Genomic DNA, 26,710 nt, shown 5'->3' on the forward strand with positions numbered 1-26,710 from the left:
TTCCTGTTTCTGAGGCTTTTTATCATGAATGGGTGTTGAATTTTAATGAATGGAGACAATCATAGTTTTCTTTAGTCTTTATAGTGAATTACATTGATTTTTCTTTTCTTTTCTTTTTTTTTTTTTTTTGAGACGGAGTCTCGCTCTGTCGCCCAGGCTGGAGTGCAGTGGCCGGATCTCAGCTCACTGCAAGCTCCGCCTCCCGGGTTTACGCCATTCTCCTGCCTCAGCCTCCAGAGTAGCTGGGACTACAGGCGCCCGCCACCTTGCCCAGCTAGTTTTTTGTATTTTTTAGTAGAGATGGGGTTTCACCGGGTTAGCCAGGATGGTCTCGATCTCCTGACCTCGTGATCCGCCCGTCTTGGCCTCCCAAAGTGCTGGGATTACAGGCTTGAGCCACCGCGCCCGGCCATACATTGATTTTTCAAATGTTGAACCAGACTTGCATTCCTGAGATAAACCACACTTTACTATTATGTATTTTTTTATATTGCTGAATTAGATTTGCTAATATTTTATTGAAATTTTTGCATCTATTTTCTTGATGAATACTGATCAATAGTTTCCTTATAATATCTCTTTCTCTGTTGGTATCAGGGTAATGCTTGTCTTACAAAGTAAGTTTAGAAATGTTCTCTGCTCTTTCATTTCCTGGACGATACTAAAGAATTGGCATTATATCTTCCTTGAATGTTTGGTACAATTTGCCAGTGAACCCATCTAGGCCTAGAGTTTTCTTTGTTAGAAGATGTTTATTAATTCATTTTTGAATAAGCATAGGATGATTTGGGTTGTGTATTTCTACTGGGATATGTTTGGGCAGTTGTGTAGCTCAAGGGATTTATCCATCTCATCAAAGTCATCTGATTTTTCTGGCATAGAGCTGTTCCAGGTATTTTCTTACTCCTTTTAACGTTGGTGGGGTCTGTAGTTATATCCTCTCTTTCATTCCTGATACTGGTAAAATAGTTGAAATTTACCCAGATATTTACCATTCGTTTCCCTTTAGTCATGAAGTTTCAAGATTTTTTTCTAGTATCATGTATTTTATCTAAATAACTTCCTTTATAGCAAGTGCATAGGTGATAAATCCTCTTCGTTTTATCATTCTTGAAAGAAGTTTTGCAGGGTATAAAATTTGGACTTCACAGATCCCCTTACTGCCCATCCCAGCATGTGAAGATTCTGATCCACTACCTTTGGCTTCCATCATTTCTAAAGAGAAAAAATAGTCATTCAAATCACTGCTCCCTTATACAAGATGCATCATTTTTCTCTGGTAGACCTCAAGATCTCAATCTTTCATTTCAAGTAATTTGATTTTGATGTGTGCAGGTATTGCTTTTTTTGTTTATCCTATTTGGTGTTCACTGAGTTCCTTAAATCTCTAGATATATGTCCTTCATCAAGTTTGGGGCTTTTAGCAATTTTTTCTTCAAATATTTATTCTGTGACAATCTCTTCTCCCGATAGGACTTAAACAACACAAATGTTAGGCCCTTTGAAACTGTCCCATGGACAGTTTTCAATCACTTCGTTTTCAATCTTTTTTCCTCTGTACTTCAGATTGGATAATTTCTACTGACTCATCTTCAAGTTCAGTGACTTTCTATTTTCTCCATTTTTCTACTGAGCCCATACAGTGATTATTTGTTAAAATTCAGATTTTCTTTTACTTCTAAATTTTCACTTAAAAAATTATTTTATTTCTCTGCTGAGTCCTATTTTCCTACTCTGAGAGTGTTTACTGCTATCTCATGAAGCATGGTTCTATCATTGCTTTAGAATTTTTGATAATTCTGGCTGGGCATGGTGGCTAACACCTATAATCCTAGCACTTTGGAAGGCTGAGGCAGGAGGATCACTTGAGCTCAGGAGTTTGAGACCAGCCTAGGTAACATTGTGAGACCCCATTTCTACTAAAAATATTTTTTTTAATTAAAAAAAGATCTTTGGATAGTTCTTAATATGTGGGTTAGGGTTGGGATCTATTGATTGCCTTTCATTAAAATTAACCAGATTTTCCTAGTTCTCTGTAATTTTTCATTGTATCTTGGACATTTTAAATATTATGCTGTGTGACTTGGATCCTGTTAAAAATCCCTGGAGGATGTCGTTTTTTGTTATTTCTTTTGGTTCTGCAGACAACTAAGTTGCATTCAGACCGCAAATTCTGTCTCTATTTGTTTGGATGGTGGTCCCAATGTTCAAAGACTTTGCTGTGCTGGGTAGGCTTGCCCAGCGTGTGACCCACTCAGGGACTTAGAGGTGGTTTATACTGTAACGTGGTTCCTAACACTGCTGCCACGTTTCCCTGGATCTGTTCTACATGCAGGCACCTCAGAAGGAAAGTCTGCATTAGTGCTTCCCTGCTCTAGCTCTCTCCTCTCCAAGACTTCCTTCATATTCTCCAGATGACAACATGGTCTCTTGTACCTAGTTCCTCCGGCCAGAAAGACAAGTTTTCCTTAGAATTTTAGTCTCCTAACCTGTTGTGAGTTCTGATTAAGAAAGAAAAAAACAGGGATTCCCTCTATACTCTCCAAACATCACCATTTATACCCTTTACAAATCTACTGACAAATCATTATTTATAATATTCTCTTATGATAGTCTAAAACATTTATTAAAATTTCAAAATATGCAAAAACAGACAAAATATATCTGTGTATCATCCAGCTTCCAACTTCAGCAATTATAACCTAGCCAATCTTATTTTATCTGTCTTTCCTCACTTCTAACTCTTACATACTAGAGACAAATCTCAAGACATTAAATCATTGCATCTGTAAACATTTCTGTATCACTAAAGCCACTTAAAAAATAACCTTTATCCTATTATCAAACCAAACAAATGAATAACTTAATATTAAATACCAGTGTTCAAACTTCTACACGCCTCTTAATGTCATCAGTTCCCTCCATTTACATTTTGTTTGAATCAGTAAGTTCACTTGACTTTTATATCTCTTTTAATCTATAGGTTCTTGTTTTTCCTTTTCCCCCCACTGCCATTTATTAATTAAAGAAACACAGTTTCTCTCCTCTCTTGTTCGGCAGGTCTACTTTCTAGTTGGTTTGTCTCATAATAGTTTTAAAGCCTTGCTGTAGTTGATTTATAACTTTTCCATTTCTAATATTATTTATGTCTTTTTTTTCCTTTTTTTTTTTTGAGACAGAGTGTTGCACTATTGCCCAGGCTGGAGTGCAGTGGCATGAACTCGGCTCACTGCAAGCTCCGCCTCCTGGGTTCACGCCATTCTCCTGCCTCAGCCTCCCGAGTAGCTGGGACTACAGGCACCCACCACCATGCCCAGATAATTTTTTGTACTTTTAGTAGAGATGGGGTTCACCGTGTTAGCTGGGATGGTCTTAATCTCCTGACCTCGTGATCCGTCCGCCACTGCCTCCCAAAGTGCTGGGATTACAGGCATCAGCCACTGTGCCTGCACTATTTATGTCTTTTTTTCCTAGATCAATCTTGGCAGAAGTCTGCCTGTTGTTACCTTTTACAAAGAGCCCATGTCAGGCCTCATTGATTTATTCTTTTTGTATCTTCATTTTTAAAAAAAATTTCTGTTTTATGATTGCCCTTTCTTTGGATTTTTCTTTTAACTTCTGGAGTCTTAACTAAATTTCAGTCTTTTTTCTCAAAGTACGGTTTTAGCTGTACCCCAGTTTTTTTATATGTAGTATTTTCATTAATGCATTTTAAATGTATTCAAATTTTCACACTGATTTCTTCTGTGCCTTTATTACTAAGTGGTATATTATTATATTTTCAAACATATGGAGTTTTAAAGTAATCTTTGGTTGCTGATTCCTGGTTTAATTGCATTTTTGTCACAGGATGCTCTGCATATACGTTCAGACTTCCTTTGTTAGCTGAGCACGTGTATCTATTTTGATAAATGTTTTATGAATGCTAGTAGAGAATGCCTATTCTCTGGATGTTGGGAGCAAGATAGCACGTCCATTAAGCACATACTGTGTTATTTAAATCTTTTGAGCCATATTAACTTTTTGTATGCTTGACCTGTGAATTACTAAGAAGTAAAAAAAAAAATTACCGACTGTGTTGTGGATTTGTCAGTTTTCCTCGACAATCAGCAATCTATGTTTTGTGCATTTTAAGGCTACATTAATATCTGAGATTTATCTAGTGAGAGAGTGACATTATTGATTTCTGTTTTAATAGTTACATCAGCTCTTTTTTGACATTTGTCTGTTCTTTCCTAGTTCTGTATTTTCAAATTTTCCTGTAATTATCCTGTAAACAAGATATATTTGGATTTTAATTGTAGCATTTAATTCATGTATTATTTTGCAGAGAAACACCTTAATTTTGCCCTCATTATTTTTTATTTTTATGGGTATATAATAGATGTATGTATTTATGGGGTGCCTGAGATATCATGATATAGGTATACAGTACATAATAATTACATCAGGATAAATGGGGGATCCATCATCTCAAGTATTTATCATGTGTTACAAATGACCCAATTACGCTCTTAAACTGTACAATAAATTGTTGACTGTAGTCACTCTGTTGTGCTATCAAATACCAGATATTAATTCTATCTAATTATACTTTTGTACTCATTAACCATCCCTGCATCCCCGCCACTGCCTTCATTCTTAAATAACAATGAACACTTTTAACACTATGAAGACATTATTCTATTGTCTCGGGCTTCTATTTTGCTATTGATAATTCTGGTGTCAATCTTAATAGCATCCTTTTGTAGACTATTTTCTCTGTTGTTTAAAAACTTTTCTCCTTGTCTGTGGGGTACAATGTCAGTGTCACTTAAAATTTTTTTTCCTGCTTGGGAGTCACCCTGTGTCATGCTTTTCATCAGTTCTTGAAATTTTCTTTTTTTTCCTTTTCACATCAGATAGGCAATGTGCCGACATGGTAACAAGGCTGCAGGGAGGCGCACATCACGTGTGTGCGTGAACACCTGGGCATCAGGCTTACTTACACACTACAGAGTATCAGTTATGGAAAATCCTAATAAACTGCCACCTCTTCCAGCTATATGCTCTGGGTAATTTCCTCAGATACATCTTTTAATAGCCACACTTTTAACTTATAAACCTCCTATTTGGTTATTTTAAAAATGGACGTGGTCATTTTTCTTTCTCATCTCTGTTTCCTTCTTGGAGGATACGTGAAACACTCAAGTTCTTGGAGATGTAAGGAACTCCTTCCTGTTTGTTATGTTGGTGAACTCGTACCCATGGTGGGCTGTGAGCATAGGGGTTTCAGAATCTGGGGGCTGTGAGCTGACCTGCAGCAGTGTTTCATCCATGCCAACCCTGCAGCTTTCTTGGTGACTTTTAGATTTATTTTTGCCAGGTGACTCAAAGGTTTAATGCACCCAGGACCATTTTGTTAGTTTTTGGACTTAGTGACTCCTGGGTTGAGCAGGGAATGTAAATCCATTTCTCAAACCCTAATAAAGGCAGGGTTTCTAAGTATAAAGCTAGGGGGGACCCCAGCCTCACCCCCAACCTCACCCTGAGACTAAACCCAGAAAAACAAGTTTCTTTGTCATCAGCATGTGGCAGTGAAACATTTTTTCTAATCTATGCTTTCATGTGAGTTGCCACCCTTTGAGGGCTCCAGCTTCATGTGAGTCTCATAAAGGCCATGTGAACCCCAGGACTCCTCTTTTCTCAGTATGGGAATTAAAAGGAAGCTCTCAGTATGTCTACCCCTGTGCCGTAACAGGTTATGAAAATCAGCCAGGGGCATCTGTAACATCAATTTCAATTTATTAATTTATAGTTCTGTCTCTTCATTTCTCACCCATAAGCATTACCCTCTTTTTCTCCTTCCTGGAGCTTACACATATGCTTTTAAAAGAATTATTTGTCATATTTTACCCAATGTTTCCACGTGTCTTCTAGCAGATGGGTTTTCAGGTTACTTTATCTATCATATTACCCAATCTTTAAATCTGATTTTCATGATTCTTGAGAGGTATGTTTTCCCACCCTCTCTCCTCTTTTCCCTCTTTTTACATAATACGCATTAAATATAATTTTAACTCTGTTGATATTCCTAGAAGTATAAATTAAATGCAGAAGTAGTCAGTATCCAGACTCAATCTGTCGGAGTTATTTAAAAACATCCTTCCCTGCAGTTCTTTCCAATAAAAGCGCCCCCTGAGTAGCACAGGACAGCAGGGTAAGAACAGACTTGACACATTTGGGTTTCGTTTTTAGATTGCTACGACCAACTCTGTAACTTTTGAGAACACACTTTCACCTCTTGTGGCCTATTTTCCTCCTCATAAAGATGTTAATGAATCTATAATCATGCTGATCAATATGCACACCCACCAATTGGGAACTGACAGGTCTTAAGAATCTTAATCTTTTATAACTGAGAATCTTAATATACATGTAATATTCCTGAATAATTTCAGGAATTCCAGTTTATTTAACTATAATAATGCTGGGATCTTAGTAGGTGCCAATAAAGTAAGCGAAATAAAATACATTTTTAAAAAGTTGCAATATCAGTTTATGTAGTCAATAAATATTTTCACAAACCAAAATAACATATTTTGCAAATCATGCCATATCATGATGTTCTTCTCTGAAGAGACTCAATACATAATAATACCTTAGCTTTTGGAGTGGCTTTAATGGTCCAGATGCAATCAACAGCTTGGCCTGGTTTTGTTTTCTCCTCTTGTTCTACCTGACTAGAGCGCACTATTCCATCAGCTCCCGAGAGCTCGAACTGACAATCTAGAAGGAATACATGAAAGGTGTTCAAAGGAACATAAGACTGATAAAAAATGCCAAGAGGAACAAGTGGTAATATACTAAACCTGGAATGGGATTTAAAATACCTCCTAGGTAAGTAAAATCTGGATCTGTAACAGAAAAAAAAAGAAAGTCATTAGTACTGAGATAGTTACTTTAAGCTTTGATGTCTTACATTACATCTAACACTCCATTTCATAGCAAGGTAAGAGAAGCTTTCATTGGTGAAAACGACACATCATTGCTCATTTATGAGCTCACTTACAGGATCGACATTTATTTTATCACATTTATATTTTTGATTCCATAGTGAATAATTTATTTATGCTACTTGAAAACCCACATTAGCTATCAGAGCTCAACAGGTAAACAGAACATCACCCATACAATATAATAGAATATTATTTGGCCTTAAAAAGGAATGAAGTTCCCTTCTCCTGAAGAATGTTAAAATTTGTCTTCTAAACTTTGGCAAGGATGGTGGTGATGCTTGCGTAATACTGTGAATGTACTTAATGCCACTGAATTACACACTTAAAAATGGTTAAACAGAGCTGGGCATGGTGGCTCATGCCTGTAGTCCCAGCAACTTGGGAAGCTGACCTGGGAGGAACTTTTGAGCCCAGGAGATTGAGGCTGCAGTAAGCAGAGATAGCACCATTGCCCTCCAGCCTAGGTGACAAAATGAGTCTTTAAAAAAAAAAAAAGGTTAAAGGGTAAATTTTATTATGGATATTTTATCACAATAAAAATAAATTTTTAGAAATTACAAACACAGGTATCTTTAAACAATTATTTTAAAGTTCAGATAGAACCTGTGTATATACCCAACTGCCAGAATAAAAAAAAATTGCTGGATAGTCTAAAATGTCTCAGATTTCTGGAAAATCTATTTGTTTATTTTTATTTTTTTGAGATGGAGTTTCACACTGTTGCCCAGGCTGGAGTGCAATGGCTCAATCTCTGCTTACTGCAACCTCTGCCTCCTGGGTTCAAGCAATTCTCCTGCCTCAGCCTCCCAAGTAGCTGAGATTACAGGCCCCCACCACCACGCCCAGCTAATGTTTTATATTTTTAGTAGAGACAGGGTTTCACTATGTTGGTCAGGCTGGTCTCAAACTCCTGACCTCGTGATCCGCCTGCCTTGGCCTCCCAAAGTGCTGGGATTACAGGTGTGAGTCACCACACTTGGCCTGGAAAATCTATTTCAATTCACAATTAATTGTGTACAACTAGAGGCTCAATTTCTGTTAAAACTGTTGTCTTTAATTCCAGACACTTCAGGAAGTCATCAAATTACATATTTTGAAAAGTGGAAAAAAATTATTAGCTTATGTAGAATATATTTCAGCAACTGTTCTTTTTTAACTTTATAAACAAAACTCGTCCTTGCTAAAAGAGGACAACAGACGCTTTGGCTCTTTTGCAGAGAAATGTCAAAGAGAAATTTAAATCTTAAACAGCATGGTGGAGGGGAATCACTGGAACTGTCTGGCAAATTAATCAGAACTAGTTCACATGTATTCCAGAAATCTAGGATATTGTCATTATTGTATTAAAATGTCCATAATTATCCCAATTACGTCCAGGAACTAACAACCCATTAAGAGCCTCTGCCTCAGTAAATATCACCAATAGCTTAGAGAATTTCATTAAAAAAATAAGAATTTCTCACCATTGTTAATAGGTTTCTTCCAGAATTACCAACTCCTAGACAAAACTTATTTTATTAACATGACTTGAAATAACATCAGACAGAGATATATTTAGCTAATTATGCATTGCCTATTTATTTTGGCATGTGTTGGCTTTCTCTTTTAGTGATAAAACTGTGGACTTCTCATCCACATTTTTTTTTAATAAGGCTTTTCTTCAATGTGACCTCATCCACATTATAAAGGTGACATGATAAGAGTAGGAAGTATTGCCTAGTGAATTGCAATCTAGTCCTGGATATGCCATTCTATGAACTAAGAAAATCACTTAATCTCTGACTCAGTTTCCTCATCTGTAAAATATTATATAATCCTCCTGACATTACTGTCATTAGCACAAAATTAAATATAATGTCTATCAAAACTGTGAAGCACTATAAAATGCAAATGAAAGGTGATAAACTCTAGAAATCCTAAGCATTTTGTTATACTTTGTCTATATTTTAACTATAGGCCATTTAAAGTTGCTCTCATGATCTATAACATGAATAGAGGAAAAAGAGCTACTTGACTCCAAAGTAAGTATCTTTACATACGAAGTTGGCTGATTTTGTTTTAAATATTTAAAACACTATTCAAATAAGTGTATTCTTTGGATGTCTTTTTCTGTCAAGTAGTCTAAACTTATGTACAGCCATCACCTATTGTAAATGTCTTCATGACACTAATGTTTCAACTACTTTAGTCAGTTGATTTAGTTAATAAAAACAAAACACCTAACCAATTTAATCCAATCAGTCATTTTGATATAAACTATTGGTTCTCAAACTCCTGTGGACTATTTCACAAGGCAGGCATCCTGTGTATCTTTCTTTTCCCTGCCACTGTGAAAAAACAGCTTACTAGCTACTAGTCTTTTTTTGAGACAGATTCTTGCTCTGTTGCCCAGGCTGGAGTACAGTGGTGTAATCTTGGCTCTCTGCAACCTCCACCTCCCAGGTTCAAGCGATTCTCCTGCCTCAGCCTCCCAAGTGGGTGGGATTACAGACATGCACCACCACACTCAGCTAATTGTATTTTTAGTAGAGATGGGGTTTTGCCATGTTGGCCAGGCTGGTCTCAAACTCCTGACCTCATGTGATCCACCCACCTCAGCCTCTCAAAGTGCTGGGATTACAGGTGTAAGCCACTGCACCCGGCCACTATTACTTTTTAATTGTGGTAAATTATACATAACATAAAATTCATAATGTTGCTCTTTTTTAAGAGATAGGGTATTGCTCTGTCACCCAGGCTGGAGTGCAGTGGTGCGATCATAGCTCACTATAACTTTGAACTTCTGGGCTCAAGCAATCCTCCAGCCTCAGCCTCCCGAGTAGCTGGGATGACAGGTGTGCACCACATGCCTGGCTCCACCATTTTTAAGTTTACAATTCAGTGGCATTAAGCATATTTACAATGTTGTACAACCATCACTATTTTTTTATTTTCAGAATTTTTAATCATCCCAAGCTGAAAGTCTATACCCATTAAACATTAACTCCCCTTCCCCGTTCCCCTACATACGCTGATAACCATTCCACTTTCTGTTTCTATGAATGTTACTACTTTAGATACCTTATATAAATGGAGTCATATTTGTGTTTTTGCTTCTGGCTTATCTCATTTAGCATAATGTTTCAAGGTTCATCCGTGTTGTGGCATGTATTAGAATTTACTCAAATGAATTAACTCATGTCCACACAAAAACCTGCACATGAATAGCAGTTTTATTCATAATTGCTAAAATGTGGAAGCAACCAAGATGTCCTTCAGTAGAATGGATACACAAACCATGGTACATCTAGACAATGAAGTATTATTTGGTGTGAAAAATGAGCTATCAAGCCACAAAAAGACATGGAGGAACCTTATATGCATACTGCTAACTGGAAAAGGCTCCATACTGTATGATTCCAGTTACATGACATTCTGGAAATACCAAGACTAGGGAGATACTGAAGAGAACAGCAATTGCCAATGGTTTGGGGAAAGGAAAGGATGAACAGGCAGAGTACGGGGGACTGTTAGGGCAATGGGACTGTTCTGTATGGTTCTATAAGGGCGGATATATGTCATCATGCATTTGTCAAAACCCACAGAGCACACCCTACCACGAGTGAACCCTAATGTCAACTATAGGCTTTGGGTGATAATGAGGTATGGATGTTGGCTCATCATTGGTAACAAATGCACCACTCTCATGCAAGATGCTGATGGAAAGGGAGGCAGGAGGCTTATGGTGACTCTACTTCCTGTGTAATTTTGCTGGGAACCTAAAACTGTTCTAAAAAATAAAGTCTATTAGACAAATTTTACTTTTTGGAAATATCCTTTTGGCATTGAGCAAATAAATACTTGTTTGGCTATGGGGATTATAGAAAAAAATTTAAAAAGAGCAGATATATACTGAAGCAAAGCTTAAAATTTCCTACATGAGTACTGACGGGGAAAAAAAGGTTATTTATGTTTTTCAGGCAAAAAAGCAGATAATAAAGTTACATGTGTACCATAATCCCAATCTTGTATAACAAAAAAAAAAAAAAACAGATATAGAAAACACTGGAAGGGATATACACTAACTTGTTAACATTGATTTCATATACAGGGTGGAAGGAAGAATTATGGATATTTTCTTTTGATTTCAATGTTTTAATTTTTTCCAATTAAATTTCTTGCATGAAAAATAAATAAAAGCAAAAAGATCATACAGTTGTTTTACTGTTATTTTTTCATCTCGTTAGTGTGTAAGCTTGGTGAAGACAGGAACAATAACTTGCACATCTCTGTGTTTCTGCATTAGGGATATGTACGTGCCATAATGGACAGGGCTTTACAGTTCTCAGAGTGTTCTCACCTACTGTGAGGCAGGTAACAAGGTGGAGGAGGCTGATGGCACAGTAGCCCCCCAGTATACACACACTGGAATCCCCATTACCTGTGAGTAGTAGGGTGCATATATATATATATGCAGTTTTTAAAAAGAGTAAATATTACAAGGTAAAAGATGCCATTAGGTTAAGGATCTTGAAAAGAGTAGAAAGAGGCTGAGACTGAAGTGATGTGGCCACAGCCCAGGAAGACTGGGGCACCCACTGGAGGCTGGAAGAAGCAAAGACCAGATTCTCCCCCAGGTTCCTAAAGGGAATGAGGCCCTGTTCAATTTTGGACTTCTGGTCTCCCCAAATGCGAGAAAATCAGTTTCTGCTGTTTTAAGTGGCCAAATTTGAGGTAATTAGTTATGGCAGCATCAGTAAACTAATACAGCAGGCATTCCCATTTTACTAATGGCAAATCTCAGGCATAATTCTGTGCTTAATAGTCTCATAGCTATTAGGAGGCAGAGAAAGAATTCAAACCCAGATTTTTGACATCCAAGTGCAGAGCAGTGTTCTTTCTATTGCTCAATATATTCTAGAGTATTTATTCAGTTGAGTGGTTAATTATAACAGCTAAATGAGAAAATAATACAAAACAATTTTGTGGAAATTCTGAAAACAAGACAATTTGTTGAATTATTTTAAAACTGTATTTATTTTAAAATATATTTTAAATGTTAGCCTGAGCATGTGCTATAAGACACAAAAATATCTAAGAAAACGTGGCACCATCTCTGATATGCTTCAAATTTCAAGTGATACGTTTCTATGTCCAATTTCTATTAACTTCTTATTTGTTCATGGACTAATTTCCCTTTGACTTTGCTAATTTATTTAAAATCTTGACTTGATTAACTTGACCAAATTAATCACTTTTCTAACCTTAAGATTCTAAAATCAGAGTTAGAGTGAGATGCCCAACCACTTAAAAGATAACTTATTCTTTACCTGGAATAAATGAGTATTTTGCTCGAAATCCCAGTCCTTCAAGCTCTTCATCAGAACTAAACTTAATCCACATGAATCTCCCTGTTGATCTAATTAATGGAGGGCTTTTCACACCACAGTAACGATCTATAAGAGGAGAGAAACCAAATGGCCCATCTCGAACTTCCAAGTGATCAAACCGACACTCAAATGATGGTTCTATATAATAATGTTCATCAAAGGTCAACTCTATTCTTTGACGTGGAGCAGCTAGAAAATAAGAGTAAGCAGATCAGGGCAACACAAACAAGAAAAAATATAAATGTATTGACACAAATGAGAAAAGCAGAACAACTGTTCTGCTAACTGCTTCATAGACAAAGGTCTTAGTGAGAATTGCTATACAAGTCATGATAACTGTTGTATCTTACAATAAAAATAATGCTACTCTGTAGAAGTATAGTAATCTTTTCCTTTGGCATATGCTATCTATTAAATTAAATATTTTTGAGTGATTCAAACTGAAGAGTCAAGAAGCTAATACTTACTTAGTTCAAGATACAATGTAGCATAATACACAGAAAAATAAACAGAAGAAATGAAAGGAACTCACTTATGTGGACATAAATTTGAATTAAGTCTTATAAGGGATGCCAGTAAGTTTAAGTTTCTTATCAAAGAAGTTTTTCATATATACTAATGTACCTAGTTGAATTATACTTTGGGAGATTCAAACTTTCCCGAACATTTCTGCTAGTATCTTGTAAATGTATTCGATATGTAGAAATACTTATCATTACATAGTTTAATTCAAATACATGTTTAAATCTCATTCAAACTGGTTTACATAGGTCATTTTACCAACATATTTAGTTTTACAATAAAGTAAAAATTAATCCAATAAAATAAATTGGTCAAATACCTTCCAAAATGTAGATACACTCCTTGTTTGGTGGATATGAGTCAGGATAATTTGGTGAAGCGAAATGACCTCCATTGCTGGTTCGAACCCAAATGCCACACTGGGTTGCAGGAATGTGCTTGATTCCAATATTTTGTCCATCTTAGGGAAAACGGCATAAAACACTCGTTACAGCAAAAGAGAATCATTTTCTCTTTCCCCACCACTTTCCAAACAACTGCTGACTCTATGCTACATATATAAAATTTTGTAAGAACCACCGTCAAATTTAGCACAATAAATTGAGTATAGAAGTGAAAGAGAGGGAGGGAAAACTTGCTGGGAGAGGACAAGTTTGCCATGTAAAATAACAGGGAAATAAAGGGCTTATATGCACTTAACAAAGGGCAAAACCGTATGGGGGAACCTGCTAAGTCAGTAAGATGCAATATAATTCAGTTCTAACCTAAAAATCGAGGTATCCCAGGAACTGATCTCTGATATGGGGCCCTCATACTTACTTTAACACAACAGTGAAAGAAGATTCAAAGGTTACAGAGGGATTTTAGTTGAAGATTGAAGACTAAACACATGCACTTAGCTCTGCTCCTTCCTCCAACTCCACTTAAACAACAATAAAAGGATTTTTAAAAGGATATAAACACTTAAATACAGAGGGGTAGATATAGCAGTAACAACTGGCTGTACCAGGAAGTTGGGTGGGGGGGGGTGCTGAGTGAAACTGGGCTTTTTAGAAACACAAGGCTAGTTAAAAGTTCGTTTAGAGTGAGTTGGATTTTCAGTACCCTTTCCTCCTGCACAAATCTAGCAGCTCTACAACCACATCAGAACACTAAAGGTGATTTCTTTGGAGAAGGTAAAACAGGGTTACTGGACTAGAGGACACCAGGCACAGCTGAGGAGGAAAATAGGGAGACGAGTGAATGTTAGCATATGTCCCAGCCTTCATTTCCTGCTGAACTCCCACAAAGGCCTCCTGATTAGATATTGAGCCTTTAAGCAGGAAAAGAAAAGATTCTTCTCTGTGAATCGAAACAGCCCCTAGGAAAGGCTTGATGCAGATGCAGGAGTTCCCCAATGTCAGATCTGTCAACAGTAAGAGCCAGTAACTAATTCTTGCCCACACCTGCAGACAGTTAACGATCAGTTTCTAGTGTCCCTCATAAAATATGAGCCCTCAAGGATCACCAGACATTGGAGGAAAATCACTAATATAAATAAATAATTAATTAATAAAAAAAAAAACTGGAGAAAAGCAACTCTGAAGAGATAAAGACTTGCAAGAAAAATATTTAAAAACCGCCACCACCACAAAATAATCATTTAATATCCTGAGAAAGAAAAGCAAGTAAATCCACAAGACAAAAACAAAGTGTACAAACAGAATATTATATTCAGAAAACAGAACCAAAAAAAGCTTCCAAAGACAGAAGAAATGAAAAAATCAGCAGAATGTTTAGAGCAGAGTTCAGCAAACTATGACCCTGTTCCAAACATGACCTGGAGCCTGCTGTAAATAAAGTTTTACTGGAATATACCCATGCCCATCATTTGTGTGCTTTTGTTCCAGGACAGAAGAGTCAAGGAATTCGAAGAGTTGCTTCAGAGACTGTAGGGCCTACAGTGCCTTAAATACTTACGATCTGATCCTTTACAGAAAAAGTGTTCTAACTCATGGTTTAGAGGTAAAGTTGAGGAAGTCTCAGAGAATGTGGAGCAAAAAGATGGAAAGCAGAAGAGCTAGAAACAAAAACCAAGAGGGCCATAACCAAGTAAAATAATAGAATTCCTGAAAAGGCAGAAGAGAGAAAATGGAGGAAAGGGAATTTAAAAAAGTAAAACAGAAAAAAAAAAAAGAAAAGAAAACTTCCTAAAGACAAAATTCAGCTGAATGAGTGACTTAATGCAAATCCTGAATACTGAGTTAACCGGAATTATGACAGAACTGTGTTGAGAAGGGTGGTACAAATGCAAGGTACAAGAACACTCATATATGGATGGAGTGGACAGTAGGTGCGTGAAAGCGCTAAATTCTTATCTTCCACGGTGAAAAATCATTATCTAATTTCTAAAACTGAAATAACCAAGAAGTAGCAATACAGCATGTTATTTAGAGAAAGGAAGGGAAATTGGACCAAAAGAATCAGCTAAGAGTGATTATTTCCATGGAGCAGGAAGTTAAGTAGGGCAAGATGGGAAACTGATTTTGCTAATTAACTTTTAGGAATGCTGTGATTTTCATCATGTGTATGTATTACTTAGATGAAAATAAAAAACAAGGTTACACTGGAAATGTACTAAATTCAGACATAAAAACCTGGCTCAAAAAAAAAAACAGTCACACTAGCTAATCATCAATCATAAATCCAGACAAAAGAACAGGACCAAAGGACTTTGAATAAGATATTAATTGAAGTGTTTCATTTGTTTAAATTAGAAAAGGGACTTTTATTTTGCTTAGTGATAAAATATAAATCTCATTCAATTTTGGACACAATACACAGTATGCTAGGAGCTACTAGTGATGTCAATTTTTAAAATTTATCAGGGCAAGACTTTATGCTGATAATTTACTCTAGTTAACTGCAGCTAAACCCAGTTAAATTGAGGCTGATGGGTTGACAGAAAGCCTTAGGTCACTGGAACACCCCAAAGGGATGATGGAAATAGTACCCAAAAGTTGCAATCCTTTCAAATAAGCCATTCCATTGTGTTAAACATGCAGTAAGTCACCAATGTAAGTACTTTACCTTGGGTTTTTTGGGCCACAGCAATCCCTTCCACTACCAGTACTGTTATTAACAACACTAGAGAAATAACAGAGAAGAAAAGTTATGAAATTGAATCTATACTACATTTTACTAAATCAATAAAGAAAATCAGATGACAAAAAAAGATTAACTAAAATCACTATTTATTAGTAAAATTCACTATCAAGATCTTTAAGCATTAAATGTTATGCTCTGATTTGCTACCTAACCCTTAAGATAACCCAAGAAAAGACAAGTGGTTTTGTACTCATTTATACAAGCATTTAATAATACATGGCATTTAAAGCATTTCAACTTAATAGCTTTAAAAAAAAAAAGTTAGTTTTTGCAACAGACCTTGCTCATCCTAACTATTCCTCTATTTACTGTAGTCCATTTCAAAGTTTACATGCAGTATAGCTGGCTCTGCAATGTGCTATGGCAGTGAAAGTTCAATTAGATTGTATCTGCTTTCTGAGAACATTCATAATCAAGACAGAAGTAAGGGGGCAGCAGTCTCCTAGAAATCAATTCAAACTGTCTTATCATCTTGCAGTACTATGCTGTGCTCTGTGCTACAAAGGCTAGCCGTATTTAACACTGAAGCTTTTTTCCATGTTGAACATTTCTGAGACCCAATCAACAACATATTGAATTGTTTTGTGTATGTGGTTTGAAGATTTAAAGAAACATTTTTATGGGTGGTACACTCTCCCTTTCAATGGAAACCACACTGCCAGTCTGTCCTGAACTACTGCTGGAGTTATTCATTCAGTGAATAGGCACTTACAGAGTATCCACTGAAGAGTGGGCACCAAAGATGCACAGGTGTGGAGAGACAAATAGAGCAAAATGGTTAAGAGTGTGGATTTAAGGAGTTTCATGAATCTAGGCTAGGGTTCAAGTTTTGCCTTCTACCAACTGTGAGGCCTTTTCAGCTCAGTTTACTTATTTGTAAAATGCAGATGACGTATAAACAGGTCAACCTCATTGGTGGCTGTGAAGATTAAATGAGAGAATGTGTATAGTACTTTTATGTGCCAGGCATTCTGCTAAATAAATGATGGAGATTAGGACAAACCAGCATCCACAAGGAATCAATGTATTGTTGAATCTACAATACAAGGTGAAACAGAGTTTAACAGGAGATATGCAGAAGGCATAACGGAAGCAGAGGGTCCATTCTGCTGGGGGTTAAGGGAAATAGAATGAGGAAAACTCCCAAAAAAGAAGGCATACTGTGGTTGGACCTTATAGTACTTGAGCCCAGGAGAAGGAGAAAGAAACAGCTTAAATAAGAACATGGGGGGCAGGGTGCGGTGGCTCATGCCTGCAAATCCCAACACCTTAGGAGGCTGAAGCAAGAGGACTGCTCCAGCCCAGGAGTTCCAGAGGCCCTGTCGCTATGAGAAAAAAAAAAAAAAATCAGCCAGGCACGGTGGCACGTGCCTATACTCCCAGCCACTTGGGAGGCTGAGGCAGGAGGATCACTAGTGTCCAGAAGTTAGAGGCTGCAGTGAGCCATGATCGTGCCACCGCACTACTGCCTGGGTGAACGTGTGAGACCATGCCTCTAGAATAAAACTAAACTAAAATAAATAAAATAAAATAAAATAAAATAAAAACATGGAGGCATGAGCTCTAACCTACAGCAGGTTTTGGGGAACTCTGAGTAATACAGTGTGGTTGGCAAGTGGAAGGCTACAGCGGTATAGTAGGTTAGAGAAAAGTTGGGTGAGATCTGATTGTAACAAGTTTTGAATGGCATGCTAAAAAGTTTGGACTTCTAACTATAATGAGAAGCCCTTGTAGGTTTTTAAACAAGTGTATGGCGTTATCACTTCTGTGTTTTAGACCAATAATCCTAATGGTTGTGTGGAGTCTACACTTTTAATGAGAAGAGAGAAGACCATTGGGAAGGAAAGGTGATCATGTTTGCATTACCATCTTTGAAGCAGAGTGGTGGCAGTAGAAAGGGAAAGGAGGAGAAACTAATGACATGGTTCAGATGTACAGTCAAGTGCAACTTACAGGACGAGAGGGGTGAGGGAAGTGGAGGCAGGAGTCTGCTAATGCAAGTGGCTAGTAGACAGTTACCACTGTTCACTCAATAGCATGTACTGGGTGTCTACTACCAAAGTCACCAACGTAGAAATGGTTAAGAGGTAGCTCTTGTTATTCAGTTCACATCTTCAAATCTAATTATTTGACCTCTTCATCCTTGGTTTCTGACATCTTTGCTGACCTCTGTGTCTCCTCTGTCTTTTCTCAATAACATTAATTTCCCCCTTCCCTTTCTTTGACGGTAGAGTTGAAGATCTCACATTATGCTGAGATCTTTAACTCTTCACATCTCTACACTGGATCTGATTAGAAGAATGGAGTTGTGAAACATTTTTTTAAAACAGAAGATTTATGATCAAAAAGAAAAGTCAGGTAATGGTATTTGATAATTCAGCAAATAACCCAACCATTTGTATCAATTTATCTCATTAGAAGACACTATCTCCCCATATCATTCAGATCATACGCCATTGGTCAATATTTCGTGCTCAGTATACCGTTCCTCCTTAATCACAGGTGTAACTATTTACCAGTTTGACATTTACAAATCTATCTATAAGCAAATAACCACACAAAGCCAGCAGACAGGCCAAAAAACTGAAGGCAAGACAGCAATGGCAACTATGGCAAAGGGATGATCTGTGCCTGCACAATTATGGTATACAATGACCAATAAAAATGTGCCTGTATAAAATAACTGCTTTATGAAATTTGCACAGAATACACAAGTAAGATAGAACAATCATACTGAAAATAAAGTTGCAAGGCCAAATAGCCTATTATATTCTTTTCCACTTTATTTAGAGGGCTGCGCAGTTTTCTTTTTTCTCGAGTAATTACTAGCTATTCACAACTCAATCGACCAAATGAGCTGAGCCACTAAATATAAAAACGACATATAAAGAATAGGGCGAATCTGCACAGCAATTAGGGCTAGAAAGATTTACTGATACAGTTTTTGGTAATACAGTTGTGACTATTAATCCATTCTAAATTCTGTATCATTATAAACACAGTTTCCTGAGTTGTATAACAAGGTCTTTGTATACTGCTTGAGTTATAATCAGGCTGAGATATTAAAACAAATTCCATTAATGCTAAACCCTGCCATTATTTAGCACATGAAGCAGTTCTGTGGTTCTTTGTTCTGTCTTTATCCCCAATCTAGGTGCCACTGTTCCCTCTTACCAAAAGGATCAATAATATCTCAAATACAGGAATACTTCAGACTTTGAATTCAATGATAATGTATATAGGAAGGCACTAATCCTATAGGGTAGAAATCTACACACACAAAAAAATTCTAAACTCTTTAACCTGCAATTTGATTGTACAGAGAACTGCTTGTGATTTGATGCTTGAGAAAGGTAGTGCCCACCATTTATGACATTACTCCTGGTTCGAGAGTTGAATTTACTCTTATAATAACCCGTGTACAGATCTGACCTAAAATGAAGCCACTCGGATGATAAAGATAGGTGCTATTCAGGCTGTTAAACAATCCCCAAAGCCACTCCCTTTATTCCTCCTCTTTTTACCCTGAATCACTGTCATTTTAGCTCTAAGCAGAGAATCCTGTTCCTAGGCCTTTCAGTTTTAAGGCCTACTTTCCACTGAGAAAAAAAAAAAAAGAAAAAAAAATTCAAAGTCACATTTATTCTCACTATTACTTAATAGTGGCAATTCTAATGAATGCAATAAATACTGGAAAGAAGACAAGATTATTATTTATAGATTTCAATGTTATTGAAAACCTAAAACCTCAAGAGAATTACTTGAAAATTATTACAGCTATTAAGGGAAGAAAGTAAAACTAAAATAAATAAACAACAAATACACTGAATAAAACAGAGCAGTAACATGTTTCTGGGTAGTAAAATAATGCTGCAAAGATAATGAGTCTTTCCAATAGGCCACACATTTAATAGTGGGTCCTGTTTTTGGACTTAACAAAATGTTTCTGATGCTCATTTTGAAGACTTTGTTATATTGGCCAAAGAAAATTTAGAAATCACATAAAATAAATAAAAACAATACATGATATAGTTATTATAAAGCTACAGTACTTTAAAAATGTAGTAATGACATAGGAAGAAACAGATGATCTGTTAAACACATGCAGCGACCTATTGTCTAACAGGTAGTGATTCACTTCCTGTTGGCAATGAACCAAATAGACAAGGTCCTTATTCTCCAGCACCTTATAGATAAGAAAATGGAAAAAAATCAAAAGCTCAGAAATAGATATATATATCTCCAAGAATTAATTTTTATTTATTGATTGATCGACACAGAGTCTTACTCTGTCACCTAGGCTGGAGTGCAGTGGCGTGATTTTGGCTCACTCAACCTCCGCCTCTGGGTTCAAGCAATTTTTGTGCCTCAGCTTCTTGAGTAGCTGGGACTACAGGCATGCACCACCACAGCCAGCTCATTCTTTCTATTTTAGTAGAGACGGGGATTCACTGTGTTGGCCAGGCTGGTCTCAAACTACTGGCCTCAAGTGATCTGCTCACCTCAGCCTCCCAAAGTGCTGAGATTACAGGCGTGAGTCACCACACCCAGCCCCAAGAATTTATTATGATATACACGGTATTTGAAATCCTTGGTGAAAGGATGGATTTAATAAGTGGTTCTGGGATAACATATTAATTCCTTGAAATAAAAATAGACCTCACCTTCAAGCTAAAAACAAAAAATAAATACTAAATTGGAAAAAAAAAAGGTGAATTATGTATATACTTTGGGGTGAAGAGCACCTTCATTTACTAACAACAGACACATAAATAAAACTAATAATAACTGGGGGAAAAAAGACTAGACCATCATAAAAACGTGCCAAAACCCAAAAAATTCAGCCTTACAAACATACATACATATATATATGTATGTACAGATTCTAGTGTTGGTCAGGCTATAGGAAACTGACATACTCATATAATGCCATTGGATTGTAAATTGACACAACTTTTTGGAGGTTAATCTGGTAGTATATATTAAGGCTCAAAAATGTGCAAATCTCACCAGTATTTCTACTTCCAGGTATGGGAACTGAATCACTGTGATCGTGGTCCTCAAAATTTTATGTGCATCATAATCACCTTGGGTTTATTAACTCACAGATGGGAGTACTTTCAGAGACTCTGATCCAGTGGGTCTGCGGCAGAGCTTGATAATCTGCTTTTTAAACAAATTCTCTAGTGATACAGAAGCTACTGGAGCCGGGACCACACTGTGAGAACCACTGCAACAGGAGCGTGGCAGATTACTGAAAGCAACAGCCAGAGGTGGCCTTTTCCCTCCTTTGGTGGTGGCAGGAGACATGTTTGGACCAATATGGATTGGGCAGGGCAGGGGTGGGCAAAAAGGAGTTGAGTCGATTTTGGAAACGTTGAACTTGGGGTGAATGCTCTACTAGCTATTCTTATGAGGGCTCTAACAAATACTTCTTGTTTCTGAACATCTGCACTTGCCAGGGACCTTGAACCTCTTTGCTTCCATGAAAGTACACCGTCTAAAACCTGCTTTCTCCAGGAACCCTTTCCAGATTAATTTCACTTGACACCATTCAGACTTTTCACTTCTGATCATTCAACAGCTCTTCATCTCTGTTTTTTATTTTTTTTTGTTCTTATACTGATTACGCACACTTCTATGTTAGCATTAGGTTTGGCATGAGTAACAGAAATACCTAAACTAACAGTTTAAAACAGGATAGAAACACATCGCTCTGTCATGCGAACAAGCTGGACATAGGGAGTCAGGCGTCAGAATGAAGGCTCTATCAATACCAGGACCTGGGTTCCTTCTGTCTCATTACCCAGCTGTGAGAGGCACATTTCCAAGGTCACCCTATGGTCCAGTATGAGGCTGGAGTGCCAGCTATTCTATCTTCACTATAGCTCCCATGTTTGCATTTTAGTCAGCAAGAATGACGACTTGATAAAGGGGTTTTTAAAAAACTTTCTTTAAAAACACTTTCTTTAAAAACACTTGCGCAGGGCCAGGCGCGGTGGCTCACGCCTGTAATTCCAGCACTTTGTGAGGCTGAGGTGGGCGGATCACGAGGTCAGGAGTTCAAGACTAGCCTGACCAATATGGTGAAACCCTGTTTCTACTAAAAATACAAATATTAGCCAGGCATGGTGGCATGCACCTGTAGTCCCAGCTACTTGGGAGGCTGAGGCAGGAGAGTCGCTTCAACCTGAGAGGCAGAGGTTGTGGTGAGCCGAGATCGTGCCACTGCACTCCAGCCTGGGTGACAGGGCAAGACTCCATCTCAAACAAAACAAAACAAAAACACTTGCCCATAATCTACAATGATTTCAAAATAAAAGTTTAAACAACAAAAACAACAATTCCCCTAAGTTGCACACATCATTTTTTACTTACATCTAACTGGCTAGACTTAGTCCCATGGTCACCTAAACCAACAGGAAACTGGGAAATAGTCTTCATTTTGGGGAACTATGCACTCAGTTAAATTCAGAGAATTACTGACAAAGAGTTAAACGGATATTTGCAGACAAGTGGAAGGTTCTGCCACAGTCCCTATAGTGTACTATGTACACAGCAGGCAGTGATCTTTTCAAAATACAAATCAGATCACCTCACAGCCTTGCTTAAAATCTTCCAGTAGAGTCCCATTATAGTTAGAACAAATCCATGCCCCTTACTCTGACTTCGGAGGTCCTGTGTGACCTGGAGCCTGTGTGTCTCTCTGGCCTTCCGAGCGCTCTCTACCAGAACACAGGCCTTCTTCCCATCACTGAAAACACATCAAGCTAATTCTTGCCTTAGGGACCAGCTGTGCCTTCAGCCTAGAATCTCCTTGGCTGATTCCTTCCTGTTGTTCAGGTCTTGTGAGGCTTTTCCAATTTCTAAATAAGCGCTACATTTTCTCCTTCGCTTTGCTTTATTTCACTATTATATTACCTGGTATTTTGAGGCTTGTTTGTTGTCTGTCTCTTCTTACTAGAAAGAAGGGCCTTGTCTGTCTGATTCACTGATGCATCTCCACGGCCTAAAAGGCTATCTGGCCTCAACAGTACTCAATACAGACACGATGAACACATGGGGGTGACTGAGCGTGACTCCAGTGTATCTTCTTTGTATCCGCAACACATAGCACAGTAACTGACAGGCACACATTTTGGATGAACAAACAGTAGCCACACATGTGACCTCGCTTTTTAAAATGTCAGCACAAAAAAATTTAAAATGTGGGAATGGGAAAAGAATTGAGATTCCCCCCTATCCTCCTGAGATACCCTGCCACCACTGTTATTTTCCTCAAGGTGGCTCAATTTACCTTTGCTAGTAATTAAATGTGTCTCTTTCTACATCTTCCTGTGTTAAGCAACTCAGTGGTAAACATAAGGCTTTTAAAATCCAACACAAGATGCTAGAACCACCTCTGCTCATTGCCATTTCCTATAATGACAGCAGAACAGAGTTCAATTAGAGTCCACATACTATTTGACATGGCAGTCACTTGTTTTTGATAAACTATGTTCCAAAGAACAAAAAAGTACCCAAATTTAATCAAACTCAATCATACTTTACTAGTTAAGAACAAAGATGGATGGTGAACTTTGGGATCACTCCAGCCTACATATGCTAATCACATGCCAATCACTTTAGCAAGAAAGAGTAACTGTAGCAGAAGTGCTTTCTCTTTCCTGCAGAATGTGATAAACTCCTCCTTAGTGGAGCTGATCTGAGATGGCACTTTTGTAAGCTCTATTTTAATTACACATCAGTCCTCCTGACTGCACAGTGACTACCATCACCTTCTAACATGATCAGGTCATATTTGAAAGACTACTTGGTATCTTCTAGTACTGTAATTTCCAGTGTTACTCCAGGCACATTTAAACCAACATGTCTTAATGTCATTTTCATTAGAAAGGATTGAACTTTCAGATTACTATACCCTGCAATTTTGGAAGCAATATAACAAACACGTTGAAGTGTCAGTTCTTGGAGCCACCCTGGTGTTGGAGGTGATTGAGAGGGCAAGGCCTCCCACCAATCACAGCAACTCTGTTCTTTTCTGTCGTCCCTTTTTTTAAAGTGCTTCCTCACAAGAGTTCCTTTGAAGTTTGGAAACCACTGGATTAGACCTCCTCTTAAGATGCTCCTTTCCAACTCAAAGATCATAGTAATTTGAATCTCCAGTGCCTCAAGGAGACGTATTTCTAAGTATCAATAATTATTCTATAGGAGCGTAAGTTGAAAAATGATAGGAGATCATGCTGGATGGGTGGTACTCCAAGAGAAGGAGGTAGTCTATTGTTTTAAAATTTCAGATATGAACTTTATTTATAGTCTATCATTTTCTATCTTTTCTAAAAGGACTGAAAGTGGCTTTGATTTCAACTTGTTTTGTCATGCAGGGTCTTTCCTAAACAGTGATTTTAATTTCAAAATGAAAGATAAACCAGATTGCGGTTGAGGATTTACTACAACAAAACCATTACTTAATAAGAGTTTTCAATTAACAGTGTTAAAACAGTTCTTCCCAAAGCCTGGAAGAAAAGCCAAAAGTTGATTTTAACAAGGCTTTAGTATTAAAGGACAAGTTTTTCAGTACCACACTTATTTCTGTATAACTAGTTTACGTTCTTGGGTGAGATGTAAGAATGAATAACAGGAGTTAATACTTGTACCATCTCAGACAAGATTTTTAAATACAGTGCCAAGGAATATTTTTGCTCTGTTACAACACAAATTTAACCAGTTTCTACAGCTTTAAAGATCGCTGAGTTGAATAGATTCTCCTGAAGCAAGTGTGCAGAATAAGAACAAAAATGGATTTATAATCCTCATGTAATATTTTCATGGGACTATAATGCTTAGTTAACCTTGACAGAAGGTTAACTCAAATTCTGTGAGGGCTAGAGTGATCACAAACAGTTAAAAGTGAATTATTTAGTTTCCACAACACAGGAAACGTTTAAAAGCTTAGTAAGGTTATTCTTTTGTCTTAATGGCTGAAAGTAAAACAAGAATAATCAGGGGCATCTTAAAGAACTAAAATTACTTTCTACTTAAAATCTCACACACTCATTATGGCTGATTTATTTTAGTAGAAACTGACCGTAATATTCCAAACAAGGCGTCTGTGGGTAATATCTACTATTATGTAAATGTTAAATAGCTGCTTCAGATAAGAACCTCTTTGATGTTGAAGCAATACACTTGATAGGATAAAAGGAAAACTTCTTCATGCCTTGGGACACACAATGAGTAGTTAGTAATGGGAAAGCCCAGTATCTTTTAAAAGGCAATTTTAAAATTAAAATATTGATTTTTAAATAGGTTATACATGCGTTTGGTTAAAAAAAAAATCAAGTGATACAAATGAGTGTGCAGTGAAACCAGTCTTCCCTTCATTCTTGTCTTTCAATCCCCTAGATTTCTGTATTAGAATCAACCACTGTTAACAATTTCTTGAATCTTTCCAGACCAGTTCTTGGCATTTATAAGTTAATACCACAGAAGACATTAAAAATAGCTTGCTTTCTCTCTAGGAAGCCGCCACCAACAGCAGCAACAAAAAAACCAATAATTCAGCTTGAGCTTTAAAAATCCTCTAGCATGTAAAAATAGTGTAGGCTGACTAACACCGAAAAAAGAAAAGCCAGACACTATATTGTTTTCACCGTAGCTCTGCCATCATCACAATCCTTTCCTGAAAGGTGCAACACCCAACGCTTCACCACGACGGCCACAGAGGGCAGTGTGCACCCACGGCAAAGGCGAAGGCGAAGGCAGAAACGCTGCAAATCTCTTCACCATTGGAGGAGGCTCTACCAGCCTCTCTACCCTATCCAGCTCGATTTTAGCAAGTTCTGCAGGTAAAGTGGTGTGACAGATCTACGCGATTTCATCCGGGGGCTGCTCTCGGATGCACGGTAACATGCTGACAACCTTACCGTAGTGAGGGGGCAATCTGACAACGGCAGAAAATTCAGATAAGCAGCACGATCAGAAATCCTAGCGTGCATACGATTTATCACGAAAGAGAAAAACAAAACATTCCTTTTCCAGGAATTAAATTACTGAATCTCAATTACGAATTTAGGAATAAGTGGAGAGTAGATAATGTGTCCGATTAAAATCAAAAGCAAAATTATACTGCACTTTCTAATAAAACAAATTTGAAAAAAGTGTTGTTAGGGAGCAGGAAAAACACCATGATCTGTCACTCTACAAATATTAAGATACAATGCTGAGTTATACATGACACCGTCAATAACGCCTCAGCTGTACTCTTATTTTTAAAAAAGAACATGTCATGACATTACAAACATGTCAACTTTCAATTTAAATCAGCAGGGGGGGAAAGGGAAGTCCTTTACTGAGTGGTGGTGCTGTTTTCCCTCTGAAAATTGAAAAGGCGATTTATTCAGTCCGAGTTTCAGGAGCAACTTTGTATCCCATCCCTAATTATCTATGTATATAAATTTTCATCTAAATTACCGCCTCCTGGGAAATGCAAAGCGGGTGGAGTGTGTTTTAGAGCTCTGTGCTCTTGGCAAGCCAACTGTTTTAATTCCCGGTACAACAAATTAGTAAGAACCGAACACCCGCGGCGGGGAATTCTGAGACCACTGGGGAGCGCGAGGAGCGCGGTTCCGGGGAGCGCCGCGTCCCGGGAAGCGCCCGGGCTCAGCCCGAGCA

At 37.5% G+C, this 26,710-nt stretch overlaps 1 protein-coding gene across 4 annotated transcripts in view; it reads right to left on the bottom strand.

The window, feature by feature from the left end:
- Positions 1-16,011, bottom strand: part of NETO2 (neuropilin and tolloid like 2) — a 51,429-nt gene extending 35,418 nt beyond the window's left edge. For 2 of the 4 annotated variants that reach the window (XM_017880288.1, XM_017880286.1), the window contains exons 1-5: positions 15,959-16,011; positions 13,209-13,349; positions 12,308-12,556; positions 6,852-6,896; positions 6,641-6,768 (exon numbers count right to left, since the gene is read on the bottom strand). In XM_017880288.1, the coding sequence (XP_017735777.1) occupies positions 6,641-6,768; positions 6,852-6,896; positions 12,308-12,380 (246 nt within the window). In that variant the 5' untranslated portion in view covers positions 12,381-12,556; positions 13,209-13,349; positions 15,959-16,011. Of the gene's footprint in view, positions 1-6,640; positions 6,769-6,851; positions 6,897-12,307; positions 12,557-13,208; positions 13,350-15,958 lie in introns of those variants that run through there. The other 2 variants (XM_017880289.1, XM_017880287.1) reach the window with 2 other exon arrangements.
- Between the last annotated feature and the right edge of the window lie 10,699 nt (positions 16,012-26,710).

This window comes from Rhinopithecus bieti, unplaced genomic scaffold (genome assembly GCF_001698545.2).
Source record: "Rhinopithecus bieti isolate Rb0 unplaced genomic scaffold, ASM169854v2 scaffold_12138, whole genome shotgun sequence".
Classification (NCBI taxonomy): domain Eukaryota; kingdom Metazoa; phylum Chordata; class Mammalia; order Primates; family Cercopithecidae; genus Rhinopithecus; species Rhinopithecus bieti.